General features: G+C 40.7%; 1 protein-coding gene across 20 annotated transcripts in view; it reads left to right on the top strand.

The window, feature by feature from the left end:
* RABGAP1L (RAB GTPase activating protein 1 like) overlaps positions 1-17,141 on the top strand; it is a 460,914-nt gene that overhangs the window by 383,067 nt on the left and 60,706 nt on the right. Inside the window, exons 20-21 of one of the 20 annotated variants that reach the window (XR_004961000.1) lie at positions 8,274-8,481; positions 9,582-10,171. The exons of 14 other annotated variants lie outside the window; for them this stretch is intronic. Coding sequence is in view for 5 of the 6 variants with exons in the window: in XM_036273800.1 (XP_036129693.1) it covers positions 10,177-10,287 (111 nt within the window). In the remaining variant the exon portion in view is untranslated. Of the gene's footprint in view, positions 1-7,003; positions 7,093-8,273; positions 8,482-9,581; positions 10,288-15,007; positions 15,050-17,141 lie in introns of those variants that run through there. 5 more of the 20 variants (XM_036273800.1, XM_036273803.1, XM_036273783.1 and 2 more) reach the window with 5 other exon arrangements.

Here is a 17,141-nt window from a genome sequence, read left to right as displayed (position 1 = left end):
AGAGAGAAACATCGACATAAGAAAGACACATCGAGTGGTTGCCACCCACACGACCCCAACCGAGGCCTGGGACAAACTGCAACCTAGGCACATGCCCATAGTGGGTCCTGAACCAGGGACTCTCTGGTCTGCAGGCCGATGCTCTAACTGCTGAACCAAACCGGCCAGGGCTCTATTGAAGATTTTAATACAGGACCATGAAGACAACATAATAAGGAATGAGTAGCTAGGAATTTTAGAAATTGACAGCTGCTTATTTTGCCTTTCACTTTTTATATATCTTTGGTTAACTGGTAAACAGGTCTTTTTCACCTAAACATTTGAAGGTTTTCTTGGATCCCAAATGGACATTTTACATAAGAAAGATGTGTTACAGAATATATATGTCCTTAGGTCTAAAGATGGTCATTGTATTAGAATTTGTGACTGAAAGTAAACCCATGGGTGGCTATTAGGCACTAATATTATGTTCTAAGTTCATGCTTAATTTGAAGAGTAATTAAAGCATAAGGATTTTAGCTATTTTTCTGATCTTCATAATATTGGAGAGATATTCTCTATGGTGAGACTTTATGACCATTTTTAACCTGAAATAACCACTTTTGAGGATGATATTTTAAATTAAACATAAAAACTAAACTAACCAAAATGAATGAAACTAGAATGCTCTGGACATTGCCACTGCTGCTATTATGACCACTGTTAAAAAAATTAAGAGCTTTTTTATTATTTGACTATTAGCCAATTAAGCAATTTACTATTGTTCTTAAAGCAAACAAAAAGCCGGTTTTTAACATCAGGGGAGCCACCATTGACAAATCATTTCGAGGAATGCTGCCTCCTCAGGCCACAAGATACTTTCCATTGTAGCAAACTGTTAATATGTACATTGCACTTGTCAGCAGTTAACCATCAACCTTTTCTTTTTCATTATGTTTGCAAATGCCTTATTAATACCGCTATATGAAGTATGAATATTAGTTCATATTTTAAATATACAAGAATGTAATAGTAAAGCAATATGATAAGAAAAATACAGAGCTCAGCTTTAGAAATTTGAAAGCTTCTATTTCAAGGTCTTCAAATTCAATTTGCTTACTTCTCTCTTGCATTCATCTCCTAATGTACCTGTGGTAGGTGGGGAAAAACCCAGAGCCTTTGCAATCACTTATTTCAGTTTTACTCATGCCTCTGACCTTAAATTACTGAAACTCTTAGGGTAGTGGTTTTCTCTTCTGTAAAACGGGGGTGCTAAGACCAGCTTTATAGTGTTGTAAAAACCAAAAGAGATAATGTACTTAAAGTTCCACCCCAGCACAGTAGATGTTAAACATGTGTTACTTCTGTCCTTCTGCCCCTCAGTTGCTGCCTTTGAAATGCATTGGATTACAGTGTTATTGGTCAGTTCTAAGCTTCGAGATAAGCTGCTACTGTTAACCATTACGTAGGGTATTTCTTTTGACTCTAAGGTATAAATGAACAGTGGAAAATTTTATTATAATGCAATTATAAAGAAGGATTATTATTTCACATAGCCCATAGTAACTGTGTTTTGTTGATCAGGTTACAACAGATGAATATCGTTATACAACAAATGCTCTCTTTGTTCCCTGTTCTTGTCACAATGGCTCAATTTAATAAAAGGTCATTGATTAAACTGTTTGCATTATAGTCAGGAAACTGGAGAGGCAGCTAAACTAAAGCAGATTCCTCGCCCTCCCCGCAAAACACACAGTGTCAACCTTTTCCCTCCTCTAACCTGTCCGAAGTATTTCTGACAGAAGGTCTCATGTAAATTACCAAGTAGCTCCCAAATAAAACCAGATCTAGAAAGACTTCATTGCGTAGGAAAAACTGGTAGAGGCTGGAGTGGTGATAGCTTGTATTCCTCCCTCCCGGGTGTCTGTGAATGGGGCCAGGCGATAGGAAATGGAGGCCTTGACCGGCCTTGGCCGTGTCCCACACACTGAGAACCCCCGTCTCATTTCCCAAGGCGACCATTCCATCTTCCCTTCAGTTTTCGACGGATGATCCTGCCCCTCCGACAGCATTTTTATTAATATTGATAATAACAGCAGCTAACATTAATCAAATACTTTCTAGAACCAGGCCGCTTACTGAGGGCTTTTGCATGCATATCTTATTATTCCTCATAATATCAACAGTGTTTTATCTTCTCATGTTATGGATGAGAAAACCAAGGGTGTGGCAGCTGAAGTAATTTGCTTCTGGTCACAGAGCTGGTCTGTGGCCGAGTCAGGTATCACACCAGGTCGTTCTGAACCCTGGGGCCCTTGTGTTGACTATTACACCACACGTCTTCCTCTAATGCCACAGATGGAGGCCAGAGAGGCAGAAACGCTGGAGTCTGTAGTGGCTGCCCTGGGCCTGCACACGGTGTACTCCGAACTGATTGACCTGACATTTGAAACCTACCATGGGCTGATTCGAATCTTCCTTTGAAACCTTATCTCCTTACTGTACCTCACATCAGTTCACCACTCTGGCCAGGCTAAGTTAATTTTCCCTGTAAAAAATTATTTCACTTTGCCTGTCCAGACCCAGTCCCTCTTTTCCATGAAGACTTTCCTGTCCGCAGTCTTCATCCTGTCGCAGTCCTCATGGCACTTCTCACTGAGCCCTGGCAGACCTGGCGCACTGTGCTCCGCACGCTGGGAGTGTGAGGAGGGGTGGCTGTCTCAGGAGCAGTCTCTCAGCATGTGTGCTGACTTCCGCCCTCATCCTTCAGTGATGGGGGTATGCACTCTGGAGCCAGACATGCCTGGTTTTGAATTCTGTCAGCTCCATTTCTAGCTGTAAGAATGGAAGCAAATCCCTAAACTCCTTCCCACTTTAGTGACCATATCCATAAAACGGACAATTAGAGAATCCAGCTCACTGACTTATTGTGAAGATTAAATGAGATTCTATGTCTAGGGTGTAGTGAATGCTTACTAGAGATTACTGTTGTTATAAAAGAAGTTTAGTATATATTAGTCATTATTGTGTTACTATTACACATTTGAAAGCACCCCTCATGCACATAACAGGCATTTAGTGAATGTAGTTGTTTTTAAAAATTGAAATATAATTCACATACCATCAAATTCATCAGGTCTTAACTGCAGACTCTCACCGAGTCACTACTGCGAGCTGCCATGTATGGCCTGCTCAGGGGCCCGAGGGCCCGCTGCGAAGGGAAGTGTCCAGGCTGGGCTCGCCAGCCCTGCAGGGAAACTCGAGATAAATGAGCATTTGGATGAGAACTAGTTCACACTTTTTTTGCTGTTTCCTAAACCTACCTTCTGATCTTGTGAACAAAATGAATCCAAATATCATTCATGTGGTTTGGTTTGGTTGTTTCTAAAACTTTTTTAAAAATTATTGAATGCTTTAGAAATTAGGTAAAGTTATTTGTAATTACAATTCAGTTGTGTATTCTGCTCACAATGAGACAAGATGAGCATTACTTGTATTTTTAGATGTGTCGGAAACCAGTCTCATTTCGGATGATAGCAAATATCAGTGAGTACGTAGCAGCCCTTGAAACCCTTATGTTTAGTTAGGTAAAGTTTAAGTAAATGTGTCGTGTTTAAAAACAAAATTCAGCTGAGTGAATTTTAAAGATTGTACTGGCTTTATTGAAGGATTCATGAACCAGGCAGCATGCACCTGGCAGACAGGAAGGAGCTCTGAGTAACTGAACAAGATGAAGGACTTTTATAAGCAGAAGTGAGCAGGACAAGGAAGATATACTAGGCAAAAAAACAGATTTGTTATTGCCAAGGTCACTGTCCTTTAGGGGGTGGCTGGGGTCTATCAGGCGGATGAACTAACTAGTGCTGAGCAGGCAGTTCCTGATTGACCAGTATAAGATTCCCTGTCTGGGAGAGCTGAAACTTCAATGAAGTCTCTGCTGGGTGACAAGGGGGTGGGGCTTAGTGTAAGTGCCTCCATTTTGGGTCCCTGTTGTCTAGTTTTTAACATTTGGCTGTGGATTTAGAGTTACAAATGAGGTAAAAGTTGAATTGTGAAAGAGTTGAAGTTACTCTTTCAGGGTATGAAATCTACCTCACCCTCATTCTTTGTAGTGACATGCAAATGAGGAAGTAAGATACCCAGTATAACTGTTAAGTATTTATGTCCCACTGGTTTTTCTTCGTTTAACTCCAGGGAATTTTTTTTCTTTTTTAAGAATCTGTTTTTTCTGAGGTTTTGAATTTGCCTAGCAATTGCTAGGAAAGATAGAAAAGATAGTGAGCTGAATGGCTGGAATTTGACATAGGAATAATGCGTTTCTTTATTTACCTTTGCATGATTTTAAAGAGAACTAAGATTTCACTTATCTTTTACTGTTGCTTTTCTTTCTCCTTTGTGAAAACCCAGTATGTGTTACTTGACTATTCTGAAATTCAAAATATTCTGAAAAGCTTTCTTCTATTGATACTTCTATGGTTTCTTATTCTCATCTTATTTTATCTTTGGGTTTCATAATGTGCACTCCTAAGTGTAAATGGAAACCTACTTGAAATAATTGGTACTTGTGATTAACAAGATACTTGTAGAATTTTGTCTTTCTTATAGTTCTTTAGCTCTATGTCAATACTATGAACATTTTTTGATGATCCCTTAATACTGAGTCATTCATACTTCATGGACGTTTATATTGAAATATTTAGGAAGATGTGTAAAGATGGTCATGCATGATGATGCCACTGGTGATGTCGGCTATTGGTTTTTGAGTTCAGCAAAAAATAATTCAGAGACGAAAACTCTAGCACAAGAGGAAGATTATTTAGCATGTAGAACAAAAGTACACTCAAAGAGAAGATTCAAGCAGCCTTAGAGAGCTGCCTTGGCCTTATAGAAAGAAAGTGACAGAGACAAAAGAAAAGTAAGCCAGCTGGGCTGTGTTGACTCAGAAAACAAGTTATGGAGGCAAAAGAAGGACCATTGGAGGCAGGTTCAGGGGTTAGCCTAGGATGAGTTGCTGCTGCCCACTACTCCCCTGGTTGTGAGTCTCTTGGGGACCCTTAGAGCTTAGGAGAAATAAAGCAAAGATACACGCCTGAAAAGAAGGCCAGGACATGTTCCAGAGAGAGAGTTCATGAGAGTGCATGTGCATGTGCAAGTATGTGCACTGGGTTCTTTGTCTTAAGGGTTTTTATCTGTTTTCTAAATGCAGGAATTAAAGGGAGGTCTCAGGGTAGGATCTCAATAGAATATTCATCAGTTTTCCAGGTGTATCCTTTAATATGTTGATTCATCAAAATGAATACATGGAACCCTGGCAGGTTTGGCTCAGTGGTAGAGCAATGGCCTGCAGACCAATGAGTCTCGGGTTCAATTTAGCCAAGGGCATGTACCTCGGTTGCAGTTAGTCCTGGCCCTGGTCAGGGTCATGCGGGAGGCAACCGGTAGGTGTATCCTTCTCACATCAATGTTTCTCTTTCTCTCCCTCTTTCTCCCTCCCACTCTATCTGAAGATAAATAGAAAAATATCCTCGGATGAGGATTAAAAAAAATAAAATAAAAAATGAGCATACGGAGTCAGAGTCATGGTCTCTAACTGCTTGGTCAGTGCTAGGGTCGGGGGATCCTTGGTCTTTGCAGCTGATCCTGATGCCAGCCAGGGCTTGCTTCATCTGGTTTTGCTGCTTTTCTGGGACTGGAGCTGAAACACAACTGAGACCTAGATGTTATCTCTAGCTTAACAAAAACTCTCTCTGTGGTTAACAGACCCCAGGCTTTGTTCCTAAAATTTGATACTAATCTAGTCACAACCTTATTGTCCTGAGGGCTTAGTGCTTGAGGGAATGTATGTGCAAGGGAGCTGGAGGCAGGCAAGTCAGGGTGCTGGAGGCCAGTTTGAATGAGCCATCTCTCTCAGATTCCCCATTCCACTTTCCAAGGAGTTTTCCTCACTTCCTACTGTCCTGCCTCAATCAGACAAGGGCCACTGGGAAGGAAGAGCAGTCTCTACAGGGCTCTTTCTGCCCTCTAGACCATATTTCTGTCGTGGTGGTCGTGTCCCCCTTTCCATCACATCCTGATTTCATGCCTGTTTGGATGAGCACACTCAACGAGTAGAACCTGAGGCATGGGAAAGGGCCTTGACAGCCACTCTTGCGAGGTGAGAATTTTTTAATGATGTGCGATCGTTTTATTTTTTAAATGTGTTTGCTACTTTGACTGGTGGATAACGAAATACTACAATTAAAGGGCTTTGCTTTGCTGCATTTGGGGAGAATACAAATAGGAAAATATGCACAGCTTATTCAGGTTTTCCTTGTTTTGGCTGTTTCCAAATTGGACACTTGAGGATAAATAAATAGGTCTTCTCTAAAGGCCAGAGGTGGTTTATCAGACCCATACTCATCCAGTATGACCCAGGAATGGTTTGTTAAAAAATAATCCTAGAAAAATGGCAGTTGTAACAAAATCAGCTACCAGAGTAAACCCTTTCTATATGAAAATCTTAGCACAGCACTTAAAAATCACTAGAGTCATTCATTAAAATGTTAACTCACTGAGATCCAAAGGCTTTTGAAAATTATTTTGTAGCTCGTTTGGCCTCTGAATAAAAAGACTGTAAAGATTAACTAATAAAAAGTGTAGCCCTGGCCGGTTTCTCAGTGGTTAGAGCATTGGCCTGTGGTCCAGAAAGAACCAGGTTTGGTTCCTGCTAAGGGTGCGTACCTCGGTTGTAGTTTGTCCCCAGCCCTGGTTGGGTTGTGGGTGCGGGAGGCAGCCACTCGATGTGTCCCTTTCACATCGATGTTTCTCTCTCTCTGTCTCTTTCTCTCTGGCCTTCTCTCGGGTGAGGATTAAAAAAAAAAAGTGTAACAACTGCCATTGAATCCTCTTTTTTAGGGAAAAGAGTTGTTATTAGAAAATCCAAAGGGTACAAAGTAGACTCATTTGTTGAGACACATTATAGCATCACTGGGGGGTTCCTTCTTAACATCTGGGATTAATGTTCCCTTTGTTTTTATTCTGATAGAGATTAATACAGTACTTCCACCTTCAAATCCCCCAAGAAGCCTATTGAGTGAAGGGAAATAGGGCACATTACTCTGGATTCTTTCTGAGCACAGGTGAGAACTTCTGACCTCTTCCACCCCTCTCATTTGCATGACTACGAGGAAACTGAAACCTAAGGAGGTTAAAATGACTCACCCTGGGAGAGACAGCGAGCTAGCGCCGCCAAAACTGGGGACCCTCAGTTGGTTAGCACTGATGTCAGTGTCTGCTGCCCCTTAGATATGCAATCCCCTCCAGGTAAACTTTAGCAGCAAAGGTGTTGTGGGCTCTGCACCCCTGGATCTCAGTTAATCCCCACCCTCCACCCCATTCCCCTTTACAATGGACTCACTTGGTGAGAAGTAGTGACGGCAGAGACAACCACGGGAGATCAGTGGGTCTCAGTTCTCTGGGAAAAGGCAAAAGAATAACAAAGGTATCTTGCCAGGGAGTGCAGGACTATGTGTAAGCCTCACTGTGTGTGAGGGCCACTGAAGTTTGGGAGGGTATTGTAGCTGTTATTTTCGCAACTGGAGAAAAGGTTTTTAGAAAAGGGGAAAAAGCCAGTACAAAGACAATTTTATAAATAGATTATTAATTCTCAAAAGGTAGGCTTTTTGTGGGGACCACAGTCTACTTTTCATTGCACGAGCAAAGAAGCATTGGGTTTTCCTGAGAGTGAAGTATGGAGGGACATTCTAAGGGCGCAGAGAATGAATGGTGCAACTCGGACTCCAGGGGTCCTGGCTGTGATAGAGGGCCGGTGGGTTGAGGGATGAGATGCTCTCAATCTAGTGGCTGTGGCTGATTAAACAATCCTTTAAAGGCAATCAGAGGCTTTTTAAAAATACCTACATATTTACCTGAAAACCTTGTGGAATTCTAAAAGGACTGAATTATTTGTAGTTGTTAGCTTCTGTTTGTTTATGTAATTTTAAAAACTATCTTTACAGTCTTTGATCATGTTTTTAAAAATGTTTTGCACTCCTATAGCCCTGATTCCTTCAGTGTCTTATGAGTTTAATATACAGCAACTGGACTATTTGCTATTGTTTTCCTGGTCCACCTCCCCCCCTACCCCCCCCCAGATTATGAGTTATGAGTAGGAGATCACCTACTGTTACACTAATGCGCTCTCCAGGGCGCATTGACGACTGCTTAGGTGCGGTTATAATTCTTGTTTGCCCCTGGGCGGTTGCCAGCAGGGAGTAGAGCATTGTGGGAAGTCGTTTCTTTACCTTCCACAACAGGTGTCTTTGTCAGTGCACCTTACTCAGGCACCAGTGTGGAAGCACTGAGACTCTGCAGCAGAGAGAACTATGAAAGCAAGAGGGGCTGCTTTCCCATCTGGAAAATGGTCTGCAAGATAAGCCTGAGCTCTCCGGGTGCTCGTCAAGGCAGAAGGGGTTCACAGACTCTTCTACCTCACTTCTGAAAAGATAAAAAGGAATTCAAAAGGTACGAGCTGCCTGGCGCCTTAGAATGCGTGTCTCCTGCTTATCATTTCATTTTTGCCAGGTTAGTCAGTGTTGAGATTAATGTGCTGGAAACATTTTTTAATGAAAGTAATGCTTAAAAGACAAAACTGCATTGTAGGAAAAAATAGGAAGTAAAAATGCTTTACCGGTTCCAGCAAGGGTCAAACGCAGTTGAAGCCGTTTTAATCCTGAGGATTTATGTGAAGTATTGCATTTTCTGTTTAAAGAAGCCTATTAGATTTGCTTCTGTTTCCCAGCAATACATTCTTGCTGGGAAACACACCCTTCCTTGGGGTGTTTCATCCAGAATGCTGCAGTGGTTGTAAAACTCCCCGAGTCACTTTTAAACGGAACCGGTGCTATTTAAGTAATCATGTTAATCTAGCTGAAGCTACTTTAGGAAAACGAGGGAAAATAGATACTATAAATTTCATTCTGAGTTTTGTTTTCAGAAAAGCAAACAAACTTTGCACAACATGATATGGCTGTCAGTAATTAGGACCAAAAAACACACCCAGTGTCTGTGTTTGATTGTGGACAAACACTGTCAAATTGGTTTCTAATGTAGCAGTAACGTTGCTCATTGCACTGCGGTGTCGTCGTAATCTGCAGACAGTGGAGAAGACAATAGCTTGAGTATAAATATTGGATAAACTTGAGGAGCTTTGACCCCCCTCCCTTGTTTACTTACTGCTTTTCCATGGAATTGGTGTATTTTATTTCCTGATAATTTAGGCAACTTTGTAGTGATAGTGATGGGCAGCTTTGGATTTTTCACCGGGGACACTGAGGTTCATTTACAGTGGCCAGCGGTACTTTAAAAGCTCTTCAGGTGGCGGAGGCGCCCGCACTTCTGGCTATCTGCTCACTTGGGCAATTCCAAGAAAGCTCTGAGCTTAAACATAAAAGATGAAAAGAACTTTTTCCTAACTTGAGTTGCTTTCTGAATAACAACAGAAAACGAAGTTCTTCAAATGTAGAATTCTGTTCTTAATTGTGGTAGGAGGGGAAATAATTATTAGTTGATATTGCAGTCCCTGTTTCATTTTTATATTTTGGTACTTTTTTTTTTCCTAACAGAATATTCAGAGGGGGAAAAGCATCTTTTTTTCCTTTCATACCTCAGGAGAGAATTTTTAACTGCACCAAGAATACTAGAAATTCTGAAACATTAAAGGTTACCATCTATGCATTTCCTATAAATGTGAAAAAATAAGCAGTAAGAAAATCCACTTCTCTTCCAAGAAGAAGAATCTTGACATAAATAATACTGAAGAAGATAAACTTTAAAAAGTTCTAACTACCAAGAGCATGACATAAACCCATTAAAAATTTTTTCCCATAGGATATTTTCAGTTAGGAAACTTTTCTTAATTTCTCTTTTTCGAAGTTTAAAGATTTCCAAAAAGTGAACTTTCCAGCGTCTGTGTTAAGAATGCAGAAGGTGTCTGCCCTGTGTACTTCCTCCTCAGATGAGAGACCTCCCTTGGTTTTCTACTGGCCGGTGAATTGCCACACAAGCCTGTGACAGCAGCTGCTGTTTTTTCAATTTTATTCTTTCTGGATTTTTGACACTCCACCCCCACAGACTCAGGTGGGTGTGTGCATTGGCACTGAGACAGCCTGGTCAGGAGCTGGGCAGCAGCTGCTGCTGTGGGAACCACCAGCTGGCAAGATGATGGAAGAAATCTCCATTACGGTTGCCTATGATGCCCACGTCTTCAGCCAGCTGCATGATGAAGACTTCCTCACTAGTCTGGTGGCCATCAGCAAGCCCCGGTCTATGGTAGGTGGTGCCTTGCACGCTGCTCTGGGCTGGCTCTTTCTTTTCTGAGGTGATAGTTATACTCCTCCAGCAACTGAGACATGGCTGCCTGGGGATTAAAATAAAAGTATTGCTCTTGGCTTTGTGTTACAGACCACAGCAAGGTCTACGGGTTTCCAATGATCTGTTTACATAACTACACGTTGTTATACCTTAGTAGTACATTTCAAGTGTCTTAGGAGTAAAACTTAGGTTAATGCTTTCTTAGGTGGTGAGGCCGATGGGAGTTTTATATTGCTAGACGTCACTTTGCCCCACAGTATGTACCCTCTGTGCACGTATACGTTTATTAGGGCTACCTACATTTGCACACAAATAATTCAGTCTTTTTGAAGTGGAACATTTTTACCAGTGAGCCATAACATTGACATGGAGAATTGAACTATCTAAAAATCAAATAACTTTCAGCATCTTTACAGTATTAGTAAGAACTATTATGAAAATGACTTCTAGTATAATCCTGGTTTGGACTTACTATTTGTTGTTGTTTTTACCATTCTCCAAGGTTCTTGATGTACATGTCTTGGTAGAATAGAACAATGAACTTCTTGCAAATGTTTGTTGTTTCTTCTCTGTAGATATTGTTCTTGTAATGGCTATTGAGTTTAAGATATTAGTGATCCATACCTTTTAAGCAAACTTTCCTAATGATTTTTAATCATTTTTTAATAGCCCTCTTCACAAGCAACAGAATGAAAGAGTACAGTATATTATAACAGTTATCTTACTAGTTTGAAAGCCTAACTCTCTATTTTAAGGCATAGGAACCTTAAGAATATAATATGGCAATTTCTTCAAATAATAAATTGCAATGAAAGAAATAAAGGGATAATTCATAGATTGTTTTAAAAAGACTTAGGGGTTATATCAACCAGATGTAGTTACTGACCTTTTAAGATGCTGATTTGAACAAACTATAACAAACATCTGTAAGATAATTGGGGAAAATTTCATCACTAGGTATTTAGTGATATTAAGAGAATTATTCGATTTGTGTGTGTGTGTGTGTGCGCACGCAATAATGATAGCATGATTAGGTTAAAAACATGGATAAAACTAGATGACTGTTGATAATTGTTGAAACGGGGAGATGAATACAGAGGGATTTTTGATACTGTTCGCTCTCGTAGCCATTTTATTGATGCGGTTTAATAGAATTAGCTGACCAAAAATAATAGTAAAAGCTAAACAAATACAACATGATATATGTCTGTGTTTATTAATAAAGAAATATCTACCCTGTTCTGCATTCTTTCCTTATTTAATATATATAATCTCTCTTTATAATTATATGCAATATATGGAGATCTTTACCAACCCTCAGTTAACCACCATAGAAATACCAAATCAAGATAGGGTAGTCCATGTTGTAGATAATCTTTAAACTTAATTTTAGCCACTGATTTTATAATATTCCACTGTGCGTACTTATCCAAAGAATTCAGAATTATATTTTATGTTGTTCTGATCATCTTGTCAACATCCTCTTATAGGGTCTGAGCTGTCTTCAAAACTTGCCAACATTTTCCAGGCAAAAGGGGAGATGAAATAAAAACAGGGAGAGGTAAAGTAGCACAGAGGAGAGGACAGGGCGCCGCAGAGGTGGAAAGTGACCGAGTGGTAGGGAACGCCCTGGGCTGGGTCCGGAGGGGACTGGCGTGGTGCGTGTGCGTGCGTGCCTGCAGGAGCCAGGGGGAGACAGGGTGAATGAGTGAATGTTAGTGTGTTCACCGGGAAACACACTTCCATTTGGGGGTGATATGAGTAGTCTATTCATTGATATATATCAACTTAAGCTCCCTCAAAGGGGACTCCTACTCCTAACCTTGGAGCTTATTTGATATGAAATTTGGTTACAGTTGTGGAAAGCCTCAGAGGTGTGATGCACAAACCTTGCTCTGTATACCAGACTCTTAAACATCTAGGTGTTGGGTGTTGAATTTAATTGTACAACTTTCTGGAGACATTTTGTTTTCTTATCAGATTTGAAATGTAAAAGAGTTGATGGGTACAGCCTTTTGGAGGTGATACTTGGGTTCATCTGGAAAAGTTTTACTAAAATTGCGCTAAGATAAAATATTTATATTTGCCTTTCATTTCATATTGAATTTTTTCCTTTGTCTGAGATGAACCCTTTACATGTGTGAAAGAGATAAATATTCAGATTTTCTAGAGTATAAAATAAATTGCTTCTCAGTCTGATTTATTACTGCATCGTGAAGCAAATTACATTCTTGCTAACAGTAAAACCTCTGAGTTCAGGTTGAACTGTCACATAGACTTTTTAGAAGTATTTAGAAGTTTATTTAGTGCAGGATTAATGAAATATATTTCTGTATTTGGACTTTATTTTATAATGTGAGATATCTCGATTCCTTAAATGGTAAAAATTGCATTAGGTATAGTGGTTTTGGTGTGGAAATGGAATCTTCTCTTGTTCTTAAGTAGCCCTGTGGCTTTCTGACATTTTTGAAGGAGACTCATAGTAAAAAGTACATTTCAGGTCATTATACACACAAGACTGAAAGGAAATTTGACTAAGCAATACTTACTGTTGCTGCATGTGGTGTATGCAGGTTCTTTTCTGTTGTATATAATTGTTTAAAGGCTAGTTATGAGCCACTAAATTGATTTCAGAAATGTCTTGATCCATACTTCAAAAAAAATGTGGCTATATCCTATTGATTCTTTAAAAATGAATGACAATGCAAGAAATTCACAGGCCCTTTTATCCAGGCCCCTGTAGACAAGTCACCGATAAGAAAAAGGATAAGGAAGCCAAGCAGAACTTATCTTGTCTTCCAGATCATCCATGCACACATAGAATGAGAAACTGTCCAGACCGGTGTTGTTTTACTAAGATAAACTAAACTGGACTCACCGCTAGCGGAACTTAAGAACGTTTGCGTCCCAGCACGAATACGTTGGTGTAGGGGAAATCCAGTAGAGTCAGAGCGACTCCAGGAATATTTAGAAAGGTACCCCATCTGACACAGTATTCCTGCCTTCCCTTAAATCCACAGATTACTTTCTTTGGTTTTTCCCTGGCTGAAATGAGCTGCCCTGCGTTTTGAGGCAGAATTGTGGCCTCTCCCATCCTCCCCCCCCCCCCCCCCCACACACACACACAAACCACAGGGGTCTTTAAATGCAGCCTGAGCGGCTCACTCAGGAGCAGTAGCAGCTGAAGTGTCCTCCCTGTCTGCTCTGAGGGGTTGGCTGGCGGTCCTCTCTATGGCCTCCACCATTTCTGGTTACTTTTGTATCTGACCAGTGTGAATAAAGGGAGAATTTATTTACATTTACATTTACTATGCATTACAAACGAAGATTTGAATATGTATTTACATTCAAAATGTATGATTTAATCTTTGAACAGTGAACAAGCTTAGTAACCAATGCATACTCAGTCAAGCTTGAATATTTCAGATTAAATATTAATTTATATTCTAAATTAATTCAGCTTTTTAATGTTTCCTTATGAAGAAAACATTGTTTCTTTCTGATCATGTTAGTAGAGGCCAGTATGTAATATTATAAACATTTTGGGATTATTACAATGTGCTGGGTTTAAATAGAATCCTTTCCTTCAAAGACCTTACAGTCAAGTAAGAGAGAGAAGCAAAGTAAATACTTATGGGGGTGATTTGCTATCCTAGGGTAGAACGAAGTGGAGAGCAGTTACTGCTAATTGAACAGTGGGGAAAAGTCTTCAAAGGTGATAGTGGAAACATGTAAGTTAGGTTTGGGGTTGATTTTTTGTTTTGATTGTTTTTTTCCACTATATTCCTCCACTGAATCTTGGTTGCCACAGTCAGACAGACAGACAGACAGTGCAAGGACCCTTTCTTCTTGCACCTGCACTGGAGCCTTAGCACGGAGGTGGGAAGTGAGGCTTTGAAGGCTGACCAGATGCTTGGTGCCGGGAGAAGGGATAGGGCCTTTCTGAGCAGGGGAACAGTTTGTGCAAAGTCTGAGAGGTCAAGTGTGTGGGGGTGTTCATGTTACAGCCTGCAGTTCAAGTTTTACACCTGCCACTTACCAGTAGTTACTTCCTCTCAGGTTCACTTTCCTCACCTGAGAAGGGACATAGTGCCACCTCGCTGGATCACTGTACGGATCCAGTGAGTTACTTGTGAAATATTTAGCACAGACAGTGTGAACGTCTCCCCTTCTAGCAAGGGAAAGGCCATTCGAACTGTGTAGGCAAGGCCGAAAGGAAGGAGTGGGCTGAGTACAAAGGCCTGCAGGGATGAAGGTGGGGTGGGCAAAAGCAGGACAAGGCCAAGTTGGGTCACCCTGGCAAATTACTTTAAGTAGGCAGTCACTATCAGGATCTCAGTCCTACAGGAAACTGGAAGCCTTCTGCCCTAAAAAAGGTGCAGTGGATCTTAGGCTGAGCCCCGGGGTCCTGGGAAGGCAATGTGGAGTCAGTGGGAGGGGTTTATATGGGCCAGACCCTCTGCCGAGCAGATGTATCCATTCCTGCAACAGTCCTCTGGCAGTGATGGACTGACAGGGGCCACACTACCCATGGAAAAATTAAAGGGCATTGCCACAGTGCAGGTGAAAAGAGTTGACAAGTGTCTATAGACGTAGGCCCTTGACAGTGGCAGTGTGAATAAAGAAATTAGTCCACACATGCTGGTTGGTTCTCTCAGTGGATTGTATCTCTGTGTAGCATTCCTTAGGAATAAGCAACCACTGATCTGCATGCGAAGAGTAAATGATAAAGAGAAGGTGAAGCTTCCCACCATGTACAATTGGAAAGATTGTTCAGGTCACCTTGAACAGCAAAGTTGGATGTCAACAATGGAATGGAGAAAAGATGGCCCCTTCTGACTTTACTGTGTTCCACATCTAGAAATGTTACGTTCTTGTCCCTGTAAGACACTTGGTATTCAGTGGTTAGAACATTAACCCTTAGCAAAAGCTGTTGACCCAGACTAACACATCTAGACCGCATTAGCTCTGGGTGTGTGTTCTCAAATGACAGTAACCAGAATAGCCCTGGACCAGTGAAGGAAGGCACTCCTACCGGGAGCGAGAGTTTCTCTGGTCCATGCATGGGAAATGAGGGAGAGCGTTCTGAAAGTACTTCCTCCTCATCGGGGGGGGCACATAGATTTCATCTAGCATGTCAAATTAAAACAAAATAATCTGAGCAATTCCACATGCCAGCGATGGGGAAAACCATGAAGTCGATACAGTTACTTCTTCACTGCATATGCATTTCAAATATTGATTAGAAGAAAACATTATAAAACCAATTTAGATTCATCCATATTTTAAAAATGTTATTATCTGAACAGTTTTTTTAATCCTCACCCTAGGATATTTTTCTATTTATCTTCAGTTAGAGTGGGAGGGAAGGAGGGAGAGAGAGAAACATTGATGTGAGAGCAACACATCGACTGGCTGCCTCCCGCACAACCTGACCACGACTGGGGTGAACCGCAACCGAGGTATGTGCCCTTGACCAGAATCGAACCTGCGGTGCATTGGTCCGCAGGCCGACACTCTAACCACTGAGCAAACTGGCCAGGGCAACAGTTTTTATTCTCATTGTTATTTAGCATGTGCATATTTAGGCATTATTTCATTAATTTCAGTTTAGTACAAGGATCCAACTGTCCCCTCATTGGGTTATCAGTTCTGATATAAGGTTCTTATGGTTTAGGTACTAAAATGTTGAGCTATCTTCAACTAGAAAGGCAGTTTATGCTATGGATCCCAGGGTGTGTCCCTTTAAACGCCAGGGCCAGAGTTCAGCCAGGCAGCAGAGCTGGCTGGTGCTGGCCAGCATCCAGCCACTCTCTTGCCATCTAATTAACTCCACTCTTTGTGTCTCTGTTATTTATCCTCCCTTCCCCAAGTTCTCTGCTTCTTCATTCTCATGGCAGCATACGGATGACTTGCAGCATTCAGAGTCTCAGTTCTGTCGTGTGCAAGTGAGCATGCTGCCTGAGTCACAGCTCATACTCCTCAGAGAGAGGTGACTGCGCATGTTAGGGGAGGTGACAGCAAGTTGAGTGGAGCAAAGATGAGCACAGACTCTGGAGCCAGACTGTCCTGATCAGATCCCACCTCCCCTTCACCTGGCTCATTGCCTTTGGGCAGTTTACTTGACCTCTCTGAGCTTCATTTTTCTCATCTATAAAATTAGAATCATATTAGATAGATGCACCTTATAGGATTGTATGAATTAATCATTAATGCATATAAAGCACTTAAGAATACCTAGCACATAGTAAGAAGCATATGTATATTAGTTGATATTATTCCAAACTAATTCTTCCTTTACAAAATCTTAAAAGATTAACTTTGAGCAAGAATTTATAAATAAATTCACTAGTCAAAAATTATTTAGTTTGTTTTGCTAATAAATGTGAAATTGTTAAACCAGCTTCTATGACCTTACTAGAAAGAACTATTTTGCATTTAATTCTGTTTCAGATATTGAGAAATAATCTTTATATACTGGATTCTGGGGGTGGGGCTGATTTATAAGTTAATTCAAAATATCTGTTTTATAAAAGATGTTATAGGAACAGTTGACATGAAGCATAACACGTTAAAATTGTATTTTTCTGTTTTATAAAATCATAGCTTGCTCATCATGGTTGAGAAATCTTATTCTAGGTTTTTTGTTTCAGTGCCCGCATTTGTATTCAATTTAATAATCAATCAAAAGTAGTCATTGATCTGCCTCTGTGTGCTATGCTATAATTTTGGCCTGGGAATCCAGGTGTGAACAAGAAAGACATGTATCAATTGTGAATATTATACTGTTTAGAGGAGAGGTAAGATACAAC

This window comes from Molossus molossus, unplaced genomic scaffold (genome assembly GCF_014108415.1).
Source record: "Molossus molossus isolate mMolMol1 unplaced genomic scaffold, mMolMol1.p scaffold_m16_p_20, whole genome shotgun sequence".
NCBI classification, from domain to species: domain Eukaryota; kingdom Metazoa; phylum Chordata; class Mammalia; order Chiroptera; family Molossidae; genus Molossus; species Molossus molossus.
The sequence above is the reverse complement of the archived record's forward strand: the minus strand, read 5'-3'. Positions and strand labels throughout refer to the sequence as shown.